The sequence below is a fragment of the Pseudorca crassidens genome, chromosome 5, assembly GCF_039906515.1.
Source record: "Pseudorca crassidens isolate mPseCra1 chromosome 5, mPseCra1.hap1, whole genome shotgun sequence".
In the NCBI taxonomy this organism is placed as follows: Eukaryota; Metazoa; Chordata; class Mammalia; order Artiodactyla; family Delphinidae; genus Pseudorca; species Pseudorca crassidens.
Window position 1 is genome coordinate 96,870,904 of NC_090300.1, and position 17,157 is coordinate 96,888,060.

Here is a 17,157-nt window from a genome sequence, read left to right on the forward strand (position 1 = left end):
CCAAGACAGAAAAAGCAAATAAGATGTGAAATTATAATTTTCTACCTCTAAGCAGTATGTATTCAATTTGGGGAGGGCAGTATATACAAAGATGATAAATATTTAAAATCAGTTCTGTCCCATTACAGAAGCGCTTAAGGAATGTCACAAATAGTAAGTGAATTATTTACTAGGGCCATCAGAGGAACACTCAGGCTGCATGGAGGAATTGGTATTTTGTATGGGTTGCACATGTGTTAATAAGGAGTACACAGGGGAGAATACTGTGAGAGGGATGGAATTCTCATGGCGTCTGCTGTCTTTCCAAAGAAAGATGCAGAGTAACTTCAAGTTTCCATAAATGGCATTTTTTTTTTTTTGTTCTTGTTCTCTTTTTCCTTCTTTTCTTCACGTTGAACTCCTCAGTAAGTGACATTTACTTCAGTGAAATCACCGTGAATTAGGTCCTGGTTCTCAGCCTTGAAACCTGATTTCATTAGAGCCATATGTTTAGAGACCGAGCGTACTTTACTGAGCTCACAAACTGATCTATAATCCAGAATAGTGGTTTTATTAATTCACCATGATTAATGCTACTGTCAAGCAGATGGGAATGCTCTCGTCACTGTTAGGTAAATTATATGTGGAGCTATACCATATCCAGAACATTCCTTAGTGAACATGGAATCTAAATATGGGGTGGTGGTTTATGACCCACTATAGGAATTCCCCTGCCTCAAGGACCAAAGTACTTACAATTGTTATTCTCTCTCTTGGACTATGCTTTGAAAGCTCTGTCCATTTTTGGCCATTTGGACTTTCTTTTTCCATATGCAAAGTTGTACTTTTAAAACTCTGTTCTTTGGAGCCCTGAGAACAATGGGAGCCCATGATGGGTTTTAAGTAGGGAAGTGGTCACACTTGGATCATAGGTGGGCTACTCTTGCTGAAGTATGGATAATGAACTTGAGCAGTGGTTTCTAAACCCATTCAATCATATTCCTTATTACTACCTTATTACTAACTACTTTTTGAGCATACATCATCTATGTATATCATCTACATACCCATGTATAAAATACATATTACTATACAAATAATGTGTATTCTCATATATAATATAAAGGACACATTATAATACAAATTTTTAAAATTGAATTAAAAATGCAAGTAGAATTTCAGTGCTTTCTTCTCATCCTAAATAGGGTCATCTTGTATACCCCCGGGGTCTATGACTGCCCTGCCCCCCACCCCCCCATTCCACTTCCCACTTTAGAAACTGATAAATTAGGAGAGAAATAGGAGAGAGATAGGAGGCTGTTATAGAAAACTAGGTGAAGATAATAATAAATTAAATAAATAAATAAATAGAAGTACGTGAATTTGAGAATTATATGAAGATAAAATTAACTGTACTTGATTATTAAGGTATATGAGGTACAAAAAATGAGCCAAATGTGATGCCTCAATCTGGGATTTGAACAACTGGGTACCATTTACTGAGACAGGAAAAGTAGGAAGAAGAGATTTGGCAGTCAGATGAATTCAGTTTGGCATATGTTCAGTTTGGTGGGTCCAGACAAATCCATGTGGTGATATTTATTAGTAGATTAGATATACAACCTTGAGGAAAAGAATATAGAATTAAAGACAGAGATTGACAGTACATTTATGAGTTTGCAGAGTGACAGCCTGTAGAATGTTTTCCTTGGCCTCAGACAGTATTTACGTTAAAAAATTAGTTGCTAACTTTTAAAATTATTGATTTTTACACAAAAATATTGTATTGAATTTCATTGAGAAATTGGAAGTGATGGCAACACTAGATATGAACTCTGACATGGCGACAGTTGGCTAGACCTGGGTGCCAGCTGCCCAGTTTAGATGTGTCCCCTCCAATTGATTGCAGTCCTTACCTGGACCTCTTTACTCATATACATTATCTGCCTGGTCTCCAGATATCTGAGTTTGTAATCTCTAAAAGCTGTGTGAAGCCATTGGACTGATTGATGTAGACCATGGAGAATGTGCAGGGAGAACAAAGGGGACAGATCCTTAAAGAATTCTGATGAATGATGTATGCACAGAGGAAATTTAAGGAGTGGAGGCATCACCAGGGAAGTAGGCATAAAACCTGGCGGGTGTGGTATTATAGTTGCTAAAGGAAGATAGGATTTAAAGAAAGAGGGAGATGAATCAGAATATAGTATTGAAAGATCAATTAGATAAAGACTTAAAAGATTTCATCAGATGTGGTACAACAGGCTTTCATAACTTAGTTTATTTTCTCTTTAACATTCTGAAAGTCTCCTTTATAACCAGTCTTAATAGGCTCCACATGTTGCACTGAATAGATGTGTTGAGTTTTTGGTGTACCCTGCATAGGTGCGTTGGATTTTGCTGTACACTGAGTAGGTACATTAAGGTGTCTGGCCTTCCACCAAGACTTGTGGTGCATTATAACCAGCCATCTAGGTGGTAGTCTGAGAATATCTTTTCTTGTTTTGAAGTTTCTAAGCTCCCTAATGATAAGATAAAATTCTGACCTTGTCCTCTAAAGTTTAACCTGTTTGTATCCAGATTTTGGCTACTTATTTTACTTCCCCATCTTGAGAAGTAATTGGTTTTTGTTTTGTTTTATTTTAGCTGCTCTACCAAATGAGGAAAATACTTTCATGCTACTTCTTGAGACCATTAATGTTTTTTAAATAATTTGGAATGTTAAGCCAATCACTAAAACTTCCAGAAATTGTGTTTCTAAAATACCATTTAAAAAGTTCTCCTGTGCAGAGCCCTGTTTTTTTTAAAAAGCAGACTTCACATTTCTCCATCTCTTAGTTCTAGTCAGCTGATCAGTTTGATTTAATTAATTAAAACAGTTTTTAAGCCACTTGTATTCCCATTCTCAGAAGTTCTTATATTGTATTCAGAGAAATAATTATTTTCTTATTAAGTATTTAATAATGTGCCCCTGGAATCAAAGCACGTTTGTTCCTTTCTCTGTGGGATGTTTCTACCTTGGTAGGTGAAGAGAGGCACTTCCTCCTTCTGAAGCAAAGACTATGCTTGTTTACAACCCTGTAATGTAAAGATAGTATTTCTCTGCATATCCAAGGACAAGCATACTTACTAACCATTATAAAATATTTGGGTTCCCTAAGCCCTACATTCCTCTCCAGTTACAAAAGTCACTGTGTGTGTAGGTGTCACCTGACTCTCTTTACATCATCCTGTGGGAATTAGAGCTCAGGGAACAAGTTCCAAGAAAATGGTGATACTCTGACCACTGCTTCCTGTGAGTAACGAAGTCCTTTGGCTTTGATGCCCTGACCCACAAATACTCTATCTTCTGCCAGCATCCATGCAACTGTGATAGGCTAACTTGTTAGCTTGCAAAATAGGGTAGAATCTCAGATTTTCACAGTTCTTTAGAAACATGTTCTGCTGGTGGAGAAATTGTGACTTAAAAGCAAAGTAAATAAAGCTTCATAAAATTAATATTTAGGATTTATTTTTCATTAATAGACTGCTAATGCTTCATCTTCCTGTTTTCCTTATTCTGAATGTTGACTATCAGTAGGAAATGACAATAATTGTTTTTCTTTGTAGCTTTGTTTTTGCCTTGTTTATCTGCAGTCATCAGTAGTTTCTCTTAATAAAAAGGAATTTTGGGGGATCTACTTATGCAAAATAGTATGTACGTAGTTTCTCCTGTGAGGCTTTAGTTATTGGAAATTGTATATTTTTTTGCCTTAATTTAACTTACATATCTAGCAGACTTCACCCATTGCTTGTTAATGTAATTGACCTATGTAGAGAGATTTCTGGGGAATTTTCTTTTATTACAGACATTTTAATTTGTAGGACAGGCTGGGCTCTTAATGCTAAAAGGAGGATGTGTGGCAGAACTTTCTAATCTTGTTTAATCTGAGTATCCTAACTTCTAGTATCATGAAATCATACATAATTAAAATCATATAATTATACTCTGAAAAAAATCTGGCTTTTTTCACTATTATGTTTATGAAATTCATCCATGTTCTTGCATATAACAATAGTTTGTTCATTCTCCTTGCCCCATTGTATGGCTATACCACAATTTACATATTCATTCCATTGGTGATGGGCATTGGATTCTTCCTCCTTTGGATTTTTATCAGTGGTGCTGCTATGAACACTTTTTGTACATTTAAAAAAAGACATATGTATACATTTCTGTTGTATGTATATCTAGGAGTGGTATTGCTGGCTCCTAGTTTATGCATAGTTTTAGCTTTAGTAGCTTTTAGTAAACCACCAAAGAGTTTTCCAAAGTGGTTTGCCAATTTAATCACCTATGAGGAGTGCCTGAAGGTTCCTGTTTTCCATATCCTTCCCAACATTTTATGTATCATTTGTCATTTTAAAACTTGTTAATAAGCCCCTCTGGTGGGGATGAGTGGAATCTCATTTTGTTCTTAAGTTACATTTCCATGATGACAAATGAAGTTGAGTGTATATTTGTGTGTTTATTGAATATTTTGATTTTTTGTGTGAGTGTGAAAATTATTTGCCCAATTTTTGAGTAGTAATTATTAATATTTAGAAGTTTTTATATATTATAGATGTGAATTTTTTGTTGATTATATTTATGTGAATGGTTTCTCCCAATATGTGGCTTTCTTTTTCACTTTGTTAATAACATTGTTTCATGAACACAGGTTTTTAATTTATTTTTTCCTTTATCCTTTGAACATTTGGGGTCCTGTTTTAATTATTTGCCTGTAATGCAGGTATTCTCTTCTGTTTCTTCCAAAAAACTTTATTGCTTTATCTTCCATATTTAGGTCATCTAAAAGGTTCATCTAAAATTGATTTTCATATGGTATTAGTTCAGGGTCAAGATTCATTTTCTTCCATATGTATATTCATTTGACCCAGCAGCATTTATTGAAAACATCATCCATTCCCTACTGCTGTTTATATATAGTTGTTACATAACCAGTGTCCAGATATGATTGCATTTGTTTCCAAAATTTGTTTTATTCTATTGTCTATTTGTCTCTCCTTGTGCCAATACCACACTGTCTTAACTGATGTGAAGAGTATAACTTTGTCAGTGTTTTTCTTATTGAAGTTCGGCTTGATTATTCTTGGCTCTTGGCATTTCCCTATGAAGTTCAGAATCAGCCTATCAGTTCCTACTATGAAAATGTCTGCTGGAATATTTGATTGGGGTTGTAATAAATCTAAGAATCAATTTGGAGAGAATTGACACCTTTACCATATTGAGTCTGCCAGTCCCTTAAAGCGTTATATCACTTTATGTCTTCTACATCTCTGATCAAGTATGTCTGTGTGTTTATGTTGTGTTTTTGCTTGTGTTTTGTTAGCTTTATTCCCATTTATTTGATATTTTCAGATGCTATTGTAAATTTTTTAAGTTTTATTTTCTAATTATGTATTGCTTATATATAGAAATACAACTGATTTTTGCATATTTTATCTTTAGCAGCCATGTTGAATTCTCTTTTCTTCTCATAGTTTAATCTGTAAATCTTTTTGTATTTCCTAGATAGAAAACCATTTCATAGGCAAATACTATTCTAATTTTTGTTTTTAATTGGTTATTTCTGTGATTGCAAAATATACTTGAAACAGTTTTAGTATGTCTTTTACTCCTTTAAGCCACTAGAGCATATTAGAAATATTCTGAAAACAATTGCTTGTAATCCTACCAAGATCTAGGTGTCATCAATTAAAATTTGTGTTGATCTCTCCAGACATTCCAGATAGTTTTCAGCATTGGATCATAAAGGACATACAATTTTTCTTTTTTTTTTAGCCACACTACACGGCTTGTGAGATATAGTTCCCCAACCAGGGATTGAACCAGGGTCCCCGGGGCCCTTGGCAGTGAAGGCACGGAGTCCTAACCACTGGACAGCCAGGGAGTTCCCAAGGACATACAATTTTAAAAATGCCATTTAATGCCATGGACACTTTTCCATGACAAATATTTTTTCCGTATACAATTGTTAATTGCTGTAAAATATTCTAATCTATAGATATGTCATTATTACTATCAAACATATTTGTTTTAATTTTTTGCTATTGTGAACAACACTGTTGAAGAGACATAGATGAGTCTTTGCATTGCTGTGTTGTTTTTTTTTTTTTTGACATAATTTCCTTGTTGAAATCCCTAGAAGTAAGCTCTTTCTGGGTTAAAATGTATAGTTTTTGAAACTTGCTGCCAAATTGCCTTCTAGAAATGTGTAAATTTTCATTCACACCAGAAGTACACAGAAGTTCCTGTTTCCAAACATCCTAGCCTTTGTTGAGATTCACACCTTTATTATATGGATTCTTTTTGCATATGAGTTAAAAATAAAACCTAAATAGCCTTTCATGAGAACTTGTGGTTTCATGGAAATGTTTTGCCCTTTTTTTGAGTATCAATTGCCTTACATTTTTGTCTTCAATTCCTTATTCTTTTGTGTTAAAACTGCAGGGTTTTAAAATTTAGCAAGTTGTTATCTCTCCTGACATTGTGTGAATACACTATCGCTTTTTTTTTTTAAGTCATCAAACCATTTCTGTTTAGTAGGAGAGTGGTAGTACACTCAAATTTCTAGGTTCCTCCTCTGTGAAACACTCCCTTGCCTTCCCTAGACAGAGTTTAATTACACAAATTTTAGTTGCAAAGATGAATAAGATAGTCCCTGTTTGCAAGGATCTCCATCCCCTTGGGTTCCCATAGCACATGAATCTTTTTCTGTGATAACCTGAGCACATGACACAACATAAGTTATTTACAAATCTTTCCACTTATTAGACTGTGGCTTTATTTAGATTTTTGTTCTGAAACTAGTACAATGCCTGGCACATATACGGCCTTTCTTGGGTGAATCACTTAACCTCGTTAAGCCTCAGTTTCCCCATCTCTATCTTGAGGATAAATATATTATCTGCTTCACATTGTTATTATGACAAACTCAGTACTTAATTTGGTGATTGGCAGATGTAAGTCATCAATAAATGGCAGCTCTCATTTTTTTTTCCTATTGGAAGTCTAAAGATCCTGAACTCACATTATTGTTATGGGTGCCAGGCTACCCATTGGTCTTTTATTCAATTCTTTGTGGATTGATGGCTACTTGAGCTTTTCACTGGATTTTAAAGTTAATTCAACGTGTAATTAAAGTGATTTATAATTGTAAGTGGCAAAAGGACAAATTAAAATACTTCTGGATTGGTGGGAGCTTGAAGCTTAGTTGGACCTTTTATGTTCTATTCCTTTTCTTTCTCTGCCTCTTTCCTTTTCCTAGATCTCTGCCAGCACACTGAAGTTCCTACATATTTGTAAAACAATTTGCCATTAACGTTTTCTCTCACTAGGTTCATATCTAGGGGAAGAGCTTATAGAAACCACCACTCTGTGGTATTGCTACAGTTAGTTAAAGGTGTGAACAGTCATCCTCTGCCTTTCCTCCTCCACCCACAAACCTCAGGAAAGTATGTGGTAGCAACTTGAAATCCTCTTTAAAAAGTTAGATCCTTAGTGCAACAGTTGTAGAACTTTTTTTTTTCCAGAAATAATTGTACTGTATTTCTCTTCTTCACTCATGAACCTGCCCGCCCCACCGTTGCTCCCACCTTCTTCCCATGGTGGGTATTTGGCTCAGCTGATCAAGGGAAGGGTATCTGTTGTACAAAGTTTTATATATAGTAAGTTAACCAAATAATGCCCTTTCTTTTTAATCCGTGTTACTACCCTTAATTAAGGTTCTGTTTGGACGTTAGGTTTATCACAAGGGAACTGGGGGAAAGTCTCATTTGCACAAGGACTGTGCAAATGTAGCTTGCCCCTTTGTAAAGTGTCGTTCCAAAGTGTTAAATTAGACTACAACTTTAGAATTTTGTTCATTTTTTAATAATTTGCTCAGGGAAATCACTGGTTATTCAGAAGACTTATGATCTGCATGCACCTTAAATATTAGGATGAGGATAATTTTTATGGTAATGGATATCGAAAGGTGTCTGTTTAGCCAGTCTGTTTACTTTTTCTAATATATGCACAAGACAAAATTCTCTAAACATTTCTATACAAAAGAGAAAACACCCTTCTTAAATCAGTAGTTCTTTGTTTACTGGGTTTTTTTTTTTACTTTGAGTTTTATGGTTCATGTCTCTTTTGTGTATTGAATATTTGAAATTTTAATTTAGAAAAGCAAACTGCTTCTTAGGCACTACTTCCAAGGTAACTATAATGAAGCTGGACATAATTGCATATCTACACTTTGCCATAAATCAATAGCCTTCTAATGTTATCAGAAGTTTTCATTGTTACTTTAAAACAGCAGCATCTTGTTAACCTTAATCAGAGCCTGATGTGTTTCTTCTAAATGGCTTCTGATGTGGTGTCTCTCTTCGGTTCTCTGTGGTTTCCTGTTTTTTTCATACATAGAGAAAAGCCTTTTGATGTATTCAGCCTCATAATCTTTTTCTTTTAATAGCATATCAAACACAAACTTTCTTATATATACAGCACAGCATTGTAAGCCTGTTTCACCATTCATTTATTCATCTTGCCACAGATCACTCTTTCTCTGGAATTCCTCCAGCACTTCCTTAGATACCTTTCTGTATTCTTTAGCATCACAGTTCTCATTTCTACCCTGAAAGAGTGTGTTCTTCAAGGGCAGAGATAGTATCTCGTATATCCATAATTGTATTTCTCCACAGTGTCCTGCCTTAGCAATGAATAGATCACGTAGACTGGTGACGCTCAGTGAGCTGCCCCCAGCCCAGCCACATCAGCATCACCTGGGAACTTGTTAGGTCTGTAAGTTCCAAGGCCCCACCCCAGTCATGCTGAATCAGGACATCTTGGGTTGAGGATCAGAAATTTCTCTGCTCACAAGCCCTTCAGTGATTCTGATGCATGCTCAAGTTTGACAGCCACTGCAGCAGATAATTATTGAATGAATCTGAAAGTTTTACATTTATGGTACTGCTTCACTGGGAGGATTAGTATCAGATGGGGCCAATTTTGTCCATTCAGCCTGAGTTTTATTTCTCAAGAGATACAAGTAAAGAAAAACCTAAGATTTAAATATTTGCAACCTTAGAAGAGGGTGTATATAGCTTTTATGCTGTCCTACTATGAAAACTGCAGCTTAAAGTGTTTAAAATATGAAATGATTGCTTTCTTCCACCTGTTCAGGAATAGGCATTTAACATTCCAAAAGGAGGAAAAGTAAGGAACGAATAATGGATGTTACTCATTTTCATGGTGGGGAAGAGGTGGGTGAATGTTGGAAACTGGTCAGGTAGAGGATGGGTTGGAAGACTTTCCCCTGGGTACCATTCTATGCTCTTCTAAATTTTTGAACCCTGTAAGTGCATTATGTAGTAAAATGCTGATATGGGGTATTTAATAAGATTAAATTAATGAATAAGTTGAATAAAGAAGTTTCCATATGATAGCCAGTGGGGTTGGTTAAAAGTTATTAAAATTTCCCTTTGCATTAATATGAAAGGTTAGATAAAATGGCTTTCCATCTCTGTAGAACATTATTGGGGTGGTGGTAGAAATGTCTTAATGACTTTCCACCTGAACTTTCTTATGCAGTGAACAAAGAATTCTTACTGTTACATGAATCCATCATCTTGTTATTATTTTAAGAAAGTAAATGGAGGGGAAGAATTTAACTTGATTCAAAGTTACATAACCTTGCATACACAAATGAAGAGGTCAGACCTACGGGACATTGATCTAATACCTTCTTCTGAAGTACTTTTAGAAGTATCTTGATAGGCAAGGAGAGAAAAATTGATTTACATTTTTGTCACATTCTTAGCAAATGGAAAATAATCTGGTTAGCAAAACCCATTACATATGTTCTGAATTATGAACAGTATTCTCAACTGTTTGTCTTTTAGTACAAATGCAATTATATTAATGGTATGATTGAATTGTGCTGTTTCAATGGAAGGTATGTCTTAAATGACAGTTGATTCAATTTTTTTTTTTTTTCTTCTCTTGCACAGAACTATTGTACCATGGAAAGTATTCAGACAGTGCCTTCATGAGGTCCATCAAATTAGCTCTGGTCTGGAAGCAATGGCTCTAAAATCAACAATTGATTTAACTTGTAATGATTACATTTCAGTTTTTGAATTTGATATTTTTACCAGGCTATTTCAGGTAAGCTTTGTATTTGCTTAATCCTGCCCTCTCTTCCACTTCCCTCCCTTCTGTGTGTGTGTCTCTTTTTCACACACACATGCATACATACAAGTATATGGGAAATGGTCTCATTTTTGGTAGTCTACAATTTTAAAGCAAGTTTTTCTGGTCATTGCTGTAAGTTTAGAGTTAGAGTTTGGAGGATCTGGTGTTCCGAGCCTGGAGGTTGCGTATTAGCTTTGAGAAGAATGATGTAAAGGAGCTTTAAAGTCCCTATTTGGTTTCTCACTTTACTTTGTTGTTCATTTTAGCCCAGTAACTGATAGAATGCAGGTTTTTTTTTTTTTTTTTTTGCAGTACGCGGGCCCCTCACTGTTGTGGCCTCTCCAGTTGCGGAGCACAGGCTCCGGACGCGCAGGCTTAGCGGCCATGGCTCATGGGCCCAGCCGCTCTGCGGCATGTGGGATCTTCCCAGACTGGGGCACGAACCCATGTCCCCTGCATCGGCAGGCGGACTCTCAACCACTGTGCCACCAGGGAAGCCCAGAATGCAGGTTTTATAGGTGGGCATTTGCTGAGGTTGTATCCCAACTTCTTCTCCCCTTTGCCTCCCACATTCATTAGGTGAGAAGGGAAAATAGTGAACCTGGAAATAAATAGCAAACTCACCCTTTTCTGTATAGGAGATTACTGTGATGTGTACTGTTTTTACAGCTTGCTTTGCTCTTTGATCTGTATATCACAAACATTTTTCCGTGTCAGTAAGTATTTTCATCAATATAATTTTCAATTTTCAGTTGCTACAGAATATTCCATCAAAATAGTCTGTCATTAATTTAGCAAATCTCTCATTTGGGAAATTTAGATTTGTTTTCCTGGTTTTTTTTCCCCTAATATAAATGATTTTGAGATTAACCTTCTTGTCCTGTTTATTGTTTTTCGTTTTTAATCATTCTTTTATAATTGTCTTCACATAGCTATTCAGAAGCAGGTGTCACATAATAAAAGCTGGGTGCCATTATTTTGTATTTTTGTATGTGTTGATAGAATTACCCTAAACATGAAGACTTGAAATATACTTTGAATTTGCCTCTGCCACTAAATTGCGTATCATCTATGAGATTCATTTCAAGTAGTCACAAAGCGAGAACCCCACCTAAAATCTTTATGATTCTAATAATATCAATTATATAGCAAGTGATGTTAATTGATCAAAAACCAGGCTTGCTTATATTCTGACAATTTTTTTTATTATTTTAGTCTTCAGTAAAATTTATTCTGTTTGAAACATGCTTTCAACAAATGTTAGAGTATAATATTGGTTTTCATGTTTCTCATGTTGTAAGAATTTTGCTTCTCTGATTTATGACCCTGCTTGGTACTCACCCGCAAAGATCGGGTAACTGAATTATGTAAGAAAACAAGATTGCATGGGATTAACTTTTAATTTATGAAAGAATCCATTAACAGAGGGCAAATTAACTCTTGCCAACAATACTTATAGAATACATTTTACTTTATTACAACTTTATAATCATAATTCTACCTAGACGTATAGAATAGGAAATTAGACAATGACTGCAGGAAGTATGCTTTTGGATATTTTCAGTTTACAGTAGTTTCATTATTATTCCCTTGGTATATGTACGTTGTCAGTTAATGTTTTTCCAATGACGTTAGGATACATTTTAGGAAAAGGTTGTGTTATCTGATACTGATTATTTTATAATGGAACCTCTCCTTTCTTTAAAAGTTTCTGATAATTTTACAAATACTTAATTTATTTAACATGATACCAAGACATTCTAATAGTAGATGCTTTGCTTCTTCCCCTTGAGAAGGAAGAGAACAAAAGTTATTTTCATACATTAAGCCTAGCTGTTTATTCTAGGAAGAGTGTATTTTCTGTGGGGAGCCTAGATGACTTTTCAGTGAGGAGGTTAAATACTAGAACGCCTCAGAGTTATATATCAAAGGTATGAGGGCAGCTTAATGTTGGTTAAGCACTTACCCAAACAGCTGCTTAATATGTGTACATATTTTCTTATAAGCTGTTTCACTTTAAAACAGCCCAAGTAATCTCAACACTCTAAGGCACATATATCTTCTTTATGCTCATGGGGATGGGAGAGGAAAAGAATCTTTTAAGTAGAGCTACTATGAAAAGTATTAGATAACAAAACCAAAACCTTACTAGCGGACCAAAGAATGCCTAGTGTCTTTTAAAACTCATAATTACAGCAGTAGCTAAAGAACTTTTGTTAGCCCCTGTGTGTTTCTCAGATTCTTCACCTCTCCTGATTTCATTATGCTTAGACTGTAATCATATATGTGCTTTAAAATACAATAAAATTGGTTGTGTGCACAGAAAGTACATGTATTAACTTTTACTGATCTTTTATTTTTACATAACTTTAACAATTGAATAATATTTTCTTGTTATAGTTGTGTATTCTATATGAAAGATGTAAGTTTTGTAGCTACTGTAACTGCATGAACATATATTCTGCTGCAGCTGTGATATTGGTGGTATTAATTGGTAGTGACTCCTTCTAGCATTAAATCGTTGGGAATAGGGTATTTAACAGAGCGGCATCTGAAAGAGGGCAGGGTACACCATCAGGATTGAGGTTTGACATAGAAAACTAGCTTAAGGGTTTGCAGAAGGTGTTGGTGGAGGTGAGGAGATGAAGTTGAGACTTGCCTAGGAAATGAAATCAAGAAGCTGGTGGATTCTGGTTTCCCCTTTTTCCTGTCTTCCCTCATCCTCATGTTTTGCCAGAACTTGAACAAGTGCTGGGAGTCACTGGAAAGGTCTTGCATGGCCACCTTCCTCTATCTACATTAAACCTTATCTCTCTCCCCTCCACGTAGTTCAGAGATGCTGGGATCGGCAAGTGCTCAAGTCCTGGAATGGAAAGACAGGGCTTTTGCTTTCCTCTTCCGTCTCCCTGGGGCTGCTGCTCCCTTCTCCTTCCATTTCCCCACTGTAAGAGAAGACTGGGTTGTTGAGAAATGGGGCAGTAAATGGGATGAGTAGGTGCAGGATAAGGAATGAGTGGTTTGGGGCAATGTACTATTGACTGTGGAATATATAGCATTGTGGAACAGGGAGAAAAAGAAGAATAAGAAACTCATCTATTGTAGTGAGGATTAAGAGAGTATCTGGGCAGACCAACTGAGGCCCTACTTCCAATGTAGGTTGTAAGTCGGTAAATGGTGAACACAGTGGCTTTTGGGAGAATGGAGGGACTGGTCTTCTTAATTCACTTTATTAATTTCTGTAGTCATTTAAGAATCTCCAAATAACTTGGTGTTGGTGTGTGAGAAAAGATTTCCTATAACCTAAAAACAAACTGTGAAAACAACCATTCTCCCATCACTTTGTTTTGCCTCCTTTAAGCCATTAGTTGGCAAAATACTTTAAACACAGGTGTTTCTGACTGTGGGTTGCATTCTTAAGAAAAATAGTACACAGACTCTTTCTATTACATAAATATTGTTGCAGTTAGAATCTGGCCCTCTGGATTATTACTAAGAAATGGTTGCTAAATACTGCAGCATTTGGCTCCAAACACCAGTTTCATTTTTTTTTTCGCTTGTATTTGATCGGTGCATTGGCTCTCTATAAAGTTCAGCGTTTTGTAAAACAACTCTTTCATTAATTTGTGTGGATTTTAATGGAAGTGACCCAAATATTTTGTATTTTTTTCATCCTTGTCCTTTGTAGATGAGGAAGTAGAACAGAACAAAACAAAACAAAACTCAGTGACTATAATAGTAATTTTTCGGTTTTTCTAAACGTATGCTAATACTCTTCCAAGTATTGTTTATGTAATTTTTAGTCATCCCTTAAGAAGAAAATTAAAAACATGTTTTTTGTTTTTGTTTTTTTCAAGTACATAGACAGAACCTCTCATAATAAGTGTCTCCAGAGCTCATTTTTCCCCAGTTAGGTATTTTAGTGTGGTGGGGAAATACCCTAAAGATTTTTCTTGTTATTTTGGAAAAGGTTAAACTCTTCATTACAAAATCATTCTTTCCTTTGTTATCCTCATCTCAAGGGATACAATCCTTAAAGAATTGCGCCTTGTAAATGTGAAACTTGCTTAACAATCACAAGGAACAAGTCTCAAAACAGACAAAAGCAGGAGCCCTCCACCAATAATCATGTCTAGGATGACTATTTCAACAACTATCACTTGGCAACACAAAATACCTCTTTTTTTTCCTTTATGTAGAAGATTTGAGTTAATAATCTGGCACATCAGATAGAGTATGCTGCCAATTCCTTTGGACAAATGTAGCTTCAGCCTTAAAGATATGGCAGAGATGATTCATTCACACCCTCAAGCAAAGTTGTCTATTACTGACTGCCTTTTTTCTCTTGCCATGGTAACTGGAGGGACAACTAATCCTATTAAAGAGACAACGATACAAACCCTTTATGTGTGCGTGCATGTGTGTTTGTGTTTATTTCTGCAAAAGATTTTTACAGAGCTCACCTCTAAACCATAAACTTTTCTGAGTTTGTGATTGTACCCGGATAAACCAAATGTGAGTACAGTAGTCTGTTACCATGGGAGTCGAGGCCTTGCAGACAAGTCACTCAGTAGAGGACCTCTTCAGCTCTTCCCCCAGCCTGATCACTATGCTCTGACACTGTGCATTAGTGCCTGGTCTCCCTTTGGGAAGCAAGACAGGTGTGTTCCTTGTTCTCATGTAGCTTATGGCCAATGTGTAGACTTGGCCAAATCACTTACATTCCATGATGGAGTTTTTTGTTCTACAAAGTGAGATGTCTAAATGCAGAGTAGTGAACAAAACAGACACACAGGGAGATGAGGCATGAGATGAGAGTTAGTGGTTTTAAATAGGGTGGTCTGAGAAGGCCACATTGAGGAAATGACATTTGGAGAGGAAGCAGTCACATGGATATTTGGAGAAAGAATTCAGGTATAGGGATCAGCAAGTTCGAAGGCTCTGAGGTGAGAGAATATAATTACGTTCAGGCCAGCAGGCAACAAGGCCCGCGTGTCTAGAGGAAAGGCAGAAAGTGGGAGAGTCACAGCAGATGGGGACACAAAGGGAACTGGGGCTCAACCCTGCAAAGGTCTTTCTAGGCCATTTATAAGGACTTTGGCTTTTACTCAAAGTTAGAGAGTTTTGAACAGAAGAGTTGATGTGGTTTATGTTTCAAACTGATCACAACTGCTGTATTGGGAATAGAATTTGTAGAGAAGAGACTATGTGGTTTTCCTTTTTGCTTTCTGTATTTTATTCCTAAGAAATCTGTTTTCTGCATAATCATATTTCTCCAAAAAGAAAATACATAATTGCATGTTTGCTGTTAGGTACTAGAATTTGGCCTAAACCCCGTAAGCTCATATTCACTTAAAAAATATCCAGGAGAATTTTAGTATGTGTATTAAATGATGGGTTGCTGTGTAATTGATAGTTGATATTCTCTAGGTAATCTTTTAATTTATTTATATTTTTAGCCTTGGGGCTCTATTTTACGGAATTGGAATTTCTTAGCTGTAACACATCCGGGTTACATGGCATTTCTCACGTACGATGAAGTAAAAGCACGGCTACAGAAATACAGCACTAAACCCGGAAGGTAAGACTTTTTGGCAGTAATATTATGTGATATATGTAAAGATGAAAAGTCCTCTATGGTTCATTCCTAAGTAAATCAGTAACACCCATGGGGATGAGGGGAGGGAAATGCTAATAGACCAAAACAGTGCTTCTTAATTCAGTTCTTTAAATTGGTACGTTATGCTTGTTCTGAAATTTAGTGTTCATAAAGTGAAAGAGGATATGGTAGTATGTAATTCAATGAATTTAGAGAGTAAGTCTCAGAGTTTCAAATTGGAGTAGGATATTAGCATATTAACTGTTTTCATGACACATGTTTATGTATAAAATTAGATGTGTATATTTAAATACTTGAATATTGTGCTAATGACAAAATAAATCAGTTTCATGTTCATTATTTTAAGGTATTTTTTCAAGACATTCAATTTGGTTCTATGATAATCACATAATTACATATAAATACATATTAATGCATGTAAGTACATATAAGTGTACATATGCATGATAAACACATGTAAGTACATAGACATATAAGCCCATTGTTAACAATCCAAACCAGTTTCATGTCCTTGAGAACGTCTTCCATGAGACCTCATGCTTGATGTTGAAATTGAGTGAAACTCAGAGCTTGGCTGTGTGATCAGCCCCTCTGGCTTTGACCGAGAGAGCACACCTTATTAATGGCAAATCTGGGCGGGAGAAAGCCTGTCTCTCCCGTGGTGCAGGCATTTTCCCCACATGCGGTCTAGAAATGCACCAGGCACATAGTAGACATTCGTGCTGTGGCAAGCAGTGTGCTGGGTGCGACACTAATGACAGTGGAGATCTGCCCTCCTTCACTCTCATGTTTTAGTAGGAGACACCATCCCAGTGTTTGTGAGTGCACTGACTTTCACATAGGGGTCATTTCATTTTAGGAATGAATTCGGTGGTTTTTTAAATCTACCTTTTTCTTCTAATATCGTTTTATTTGATTTGTAGTGCAAATGTCATTTGTCCTTTAGCAAAGTCTTTTTGAGTACAGTCAGTTATTGATGATTCCTTTCTTCTCTGCCATAATGAAAAATTTCCACCTTTTTTATTTTTAAAAATTTATATGGTATATTAGAAGGAGGTAATGGGTACAGAAAACAGTGTGGCTCCTGTGGAGTCGTTGGTCTAGACTGAGAGCTGGTTCTCATTGTGACCACAAGAGCAGGCCAGATATTGTGCACATTGACAGTGGCTTAGGTGAGTCATTTTGTTTCATTCAGGGATCTCTCATAACCAGATTTTTCCATAACTTTTACACCCTTCACTGGCATCAAAGTAGCTTCTTGCTTCTGGAGTATGATTTGAAAGATGTAATGTGGTTGGAATCACGGAATCATGCAAATTTAACACAGACGTCATTTGGGAAA

General features: G+C 36.0%; 1 protein-coding gene across 4 annotated transcripts in view; it reads left to right on the forward strand.

The window, feature by feature from the left end:
- The window catches only part of CBLB (Cbl proto-oncogene B), a 215,818-nt gene that overhangs the window by 101,121 nt on the left and 97,540 nt on the right, over nt 1-17,157 (forward strand). For all 4 annotated transcript variants that reach the window (XM_067739005.1, XM_067739009.1, XM_067739006.1 and 1 more), the window contains exons 5-6: nt 10,015-10,171; nt 15,655-15,776. In XM_067739005.1, coding sequence (XP_067595106.1) covers nt 10,015-10,171; nt 15,655-15,776 — 279 coding nt within the window. The remainder of the gene's footprint in view (nt 1-10,014; nt 10,172-15,654; nt 15,777-17,157) is intronic.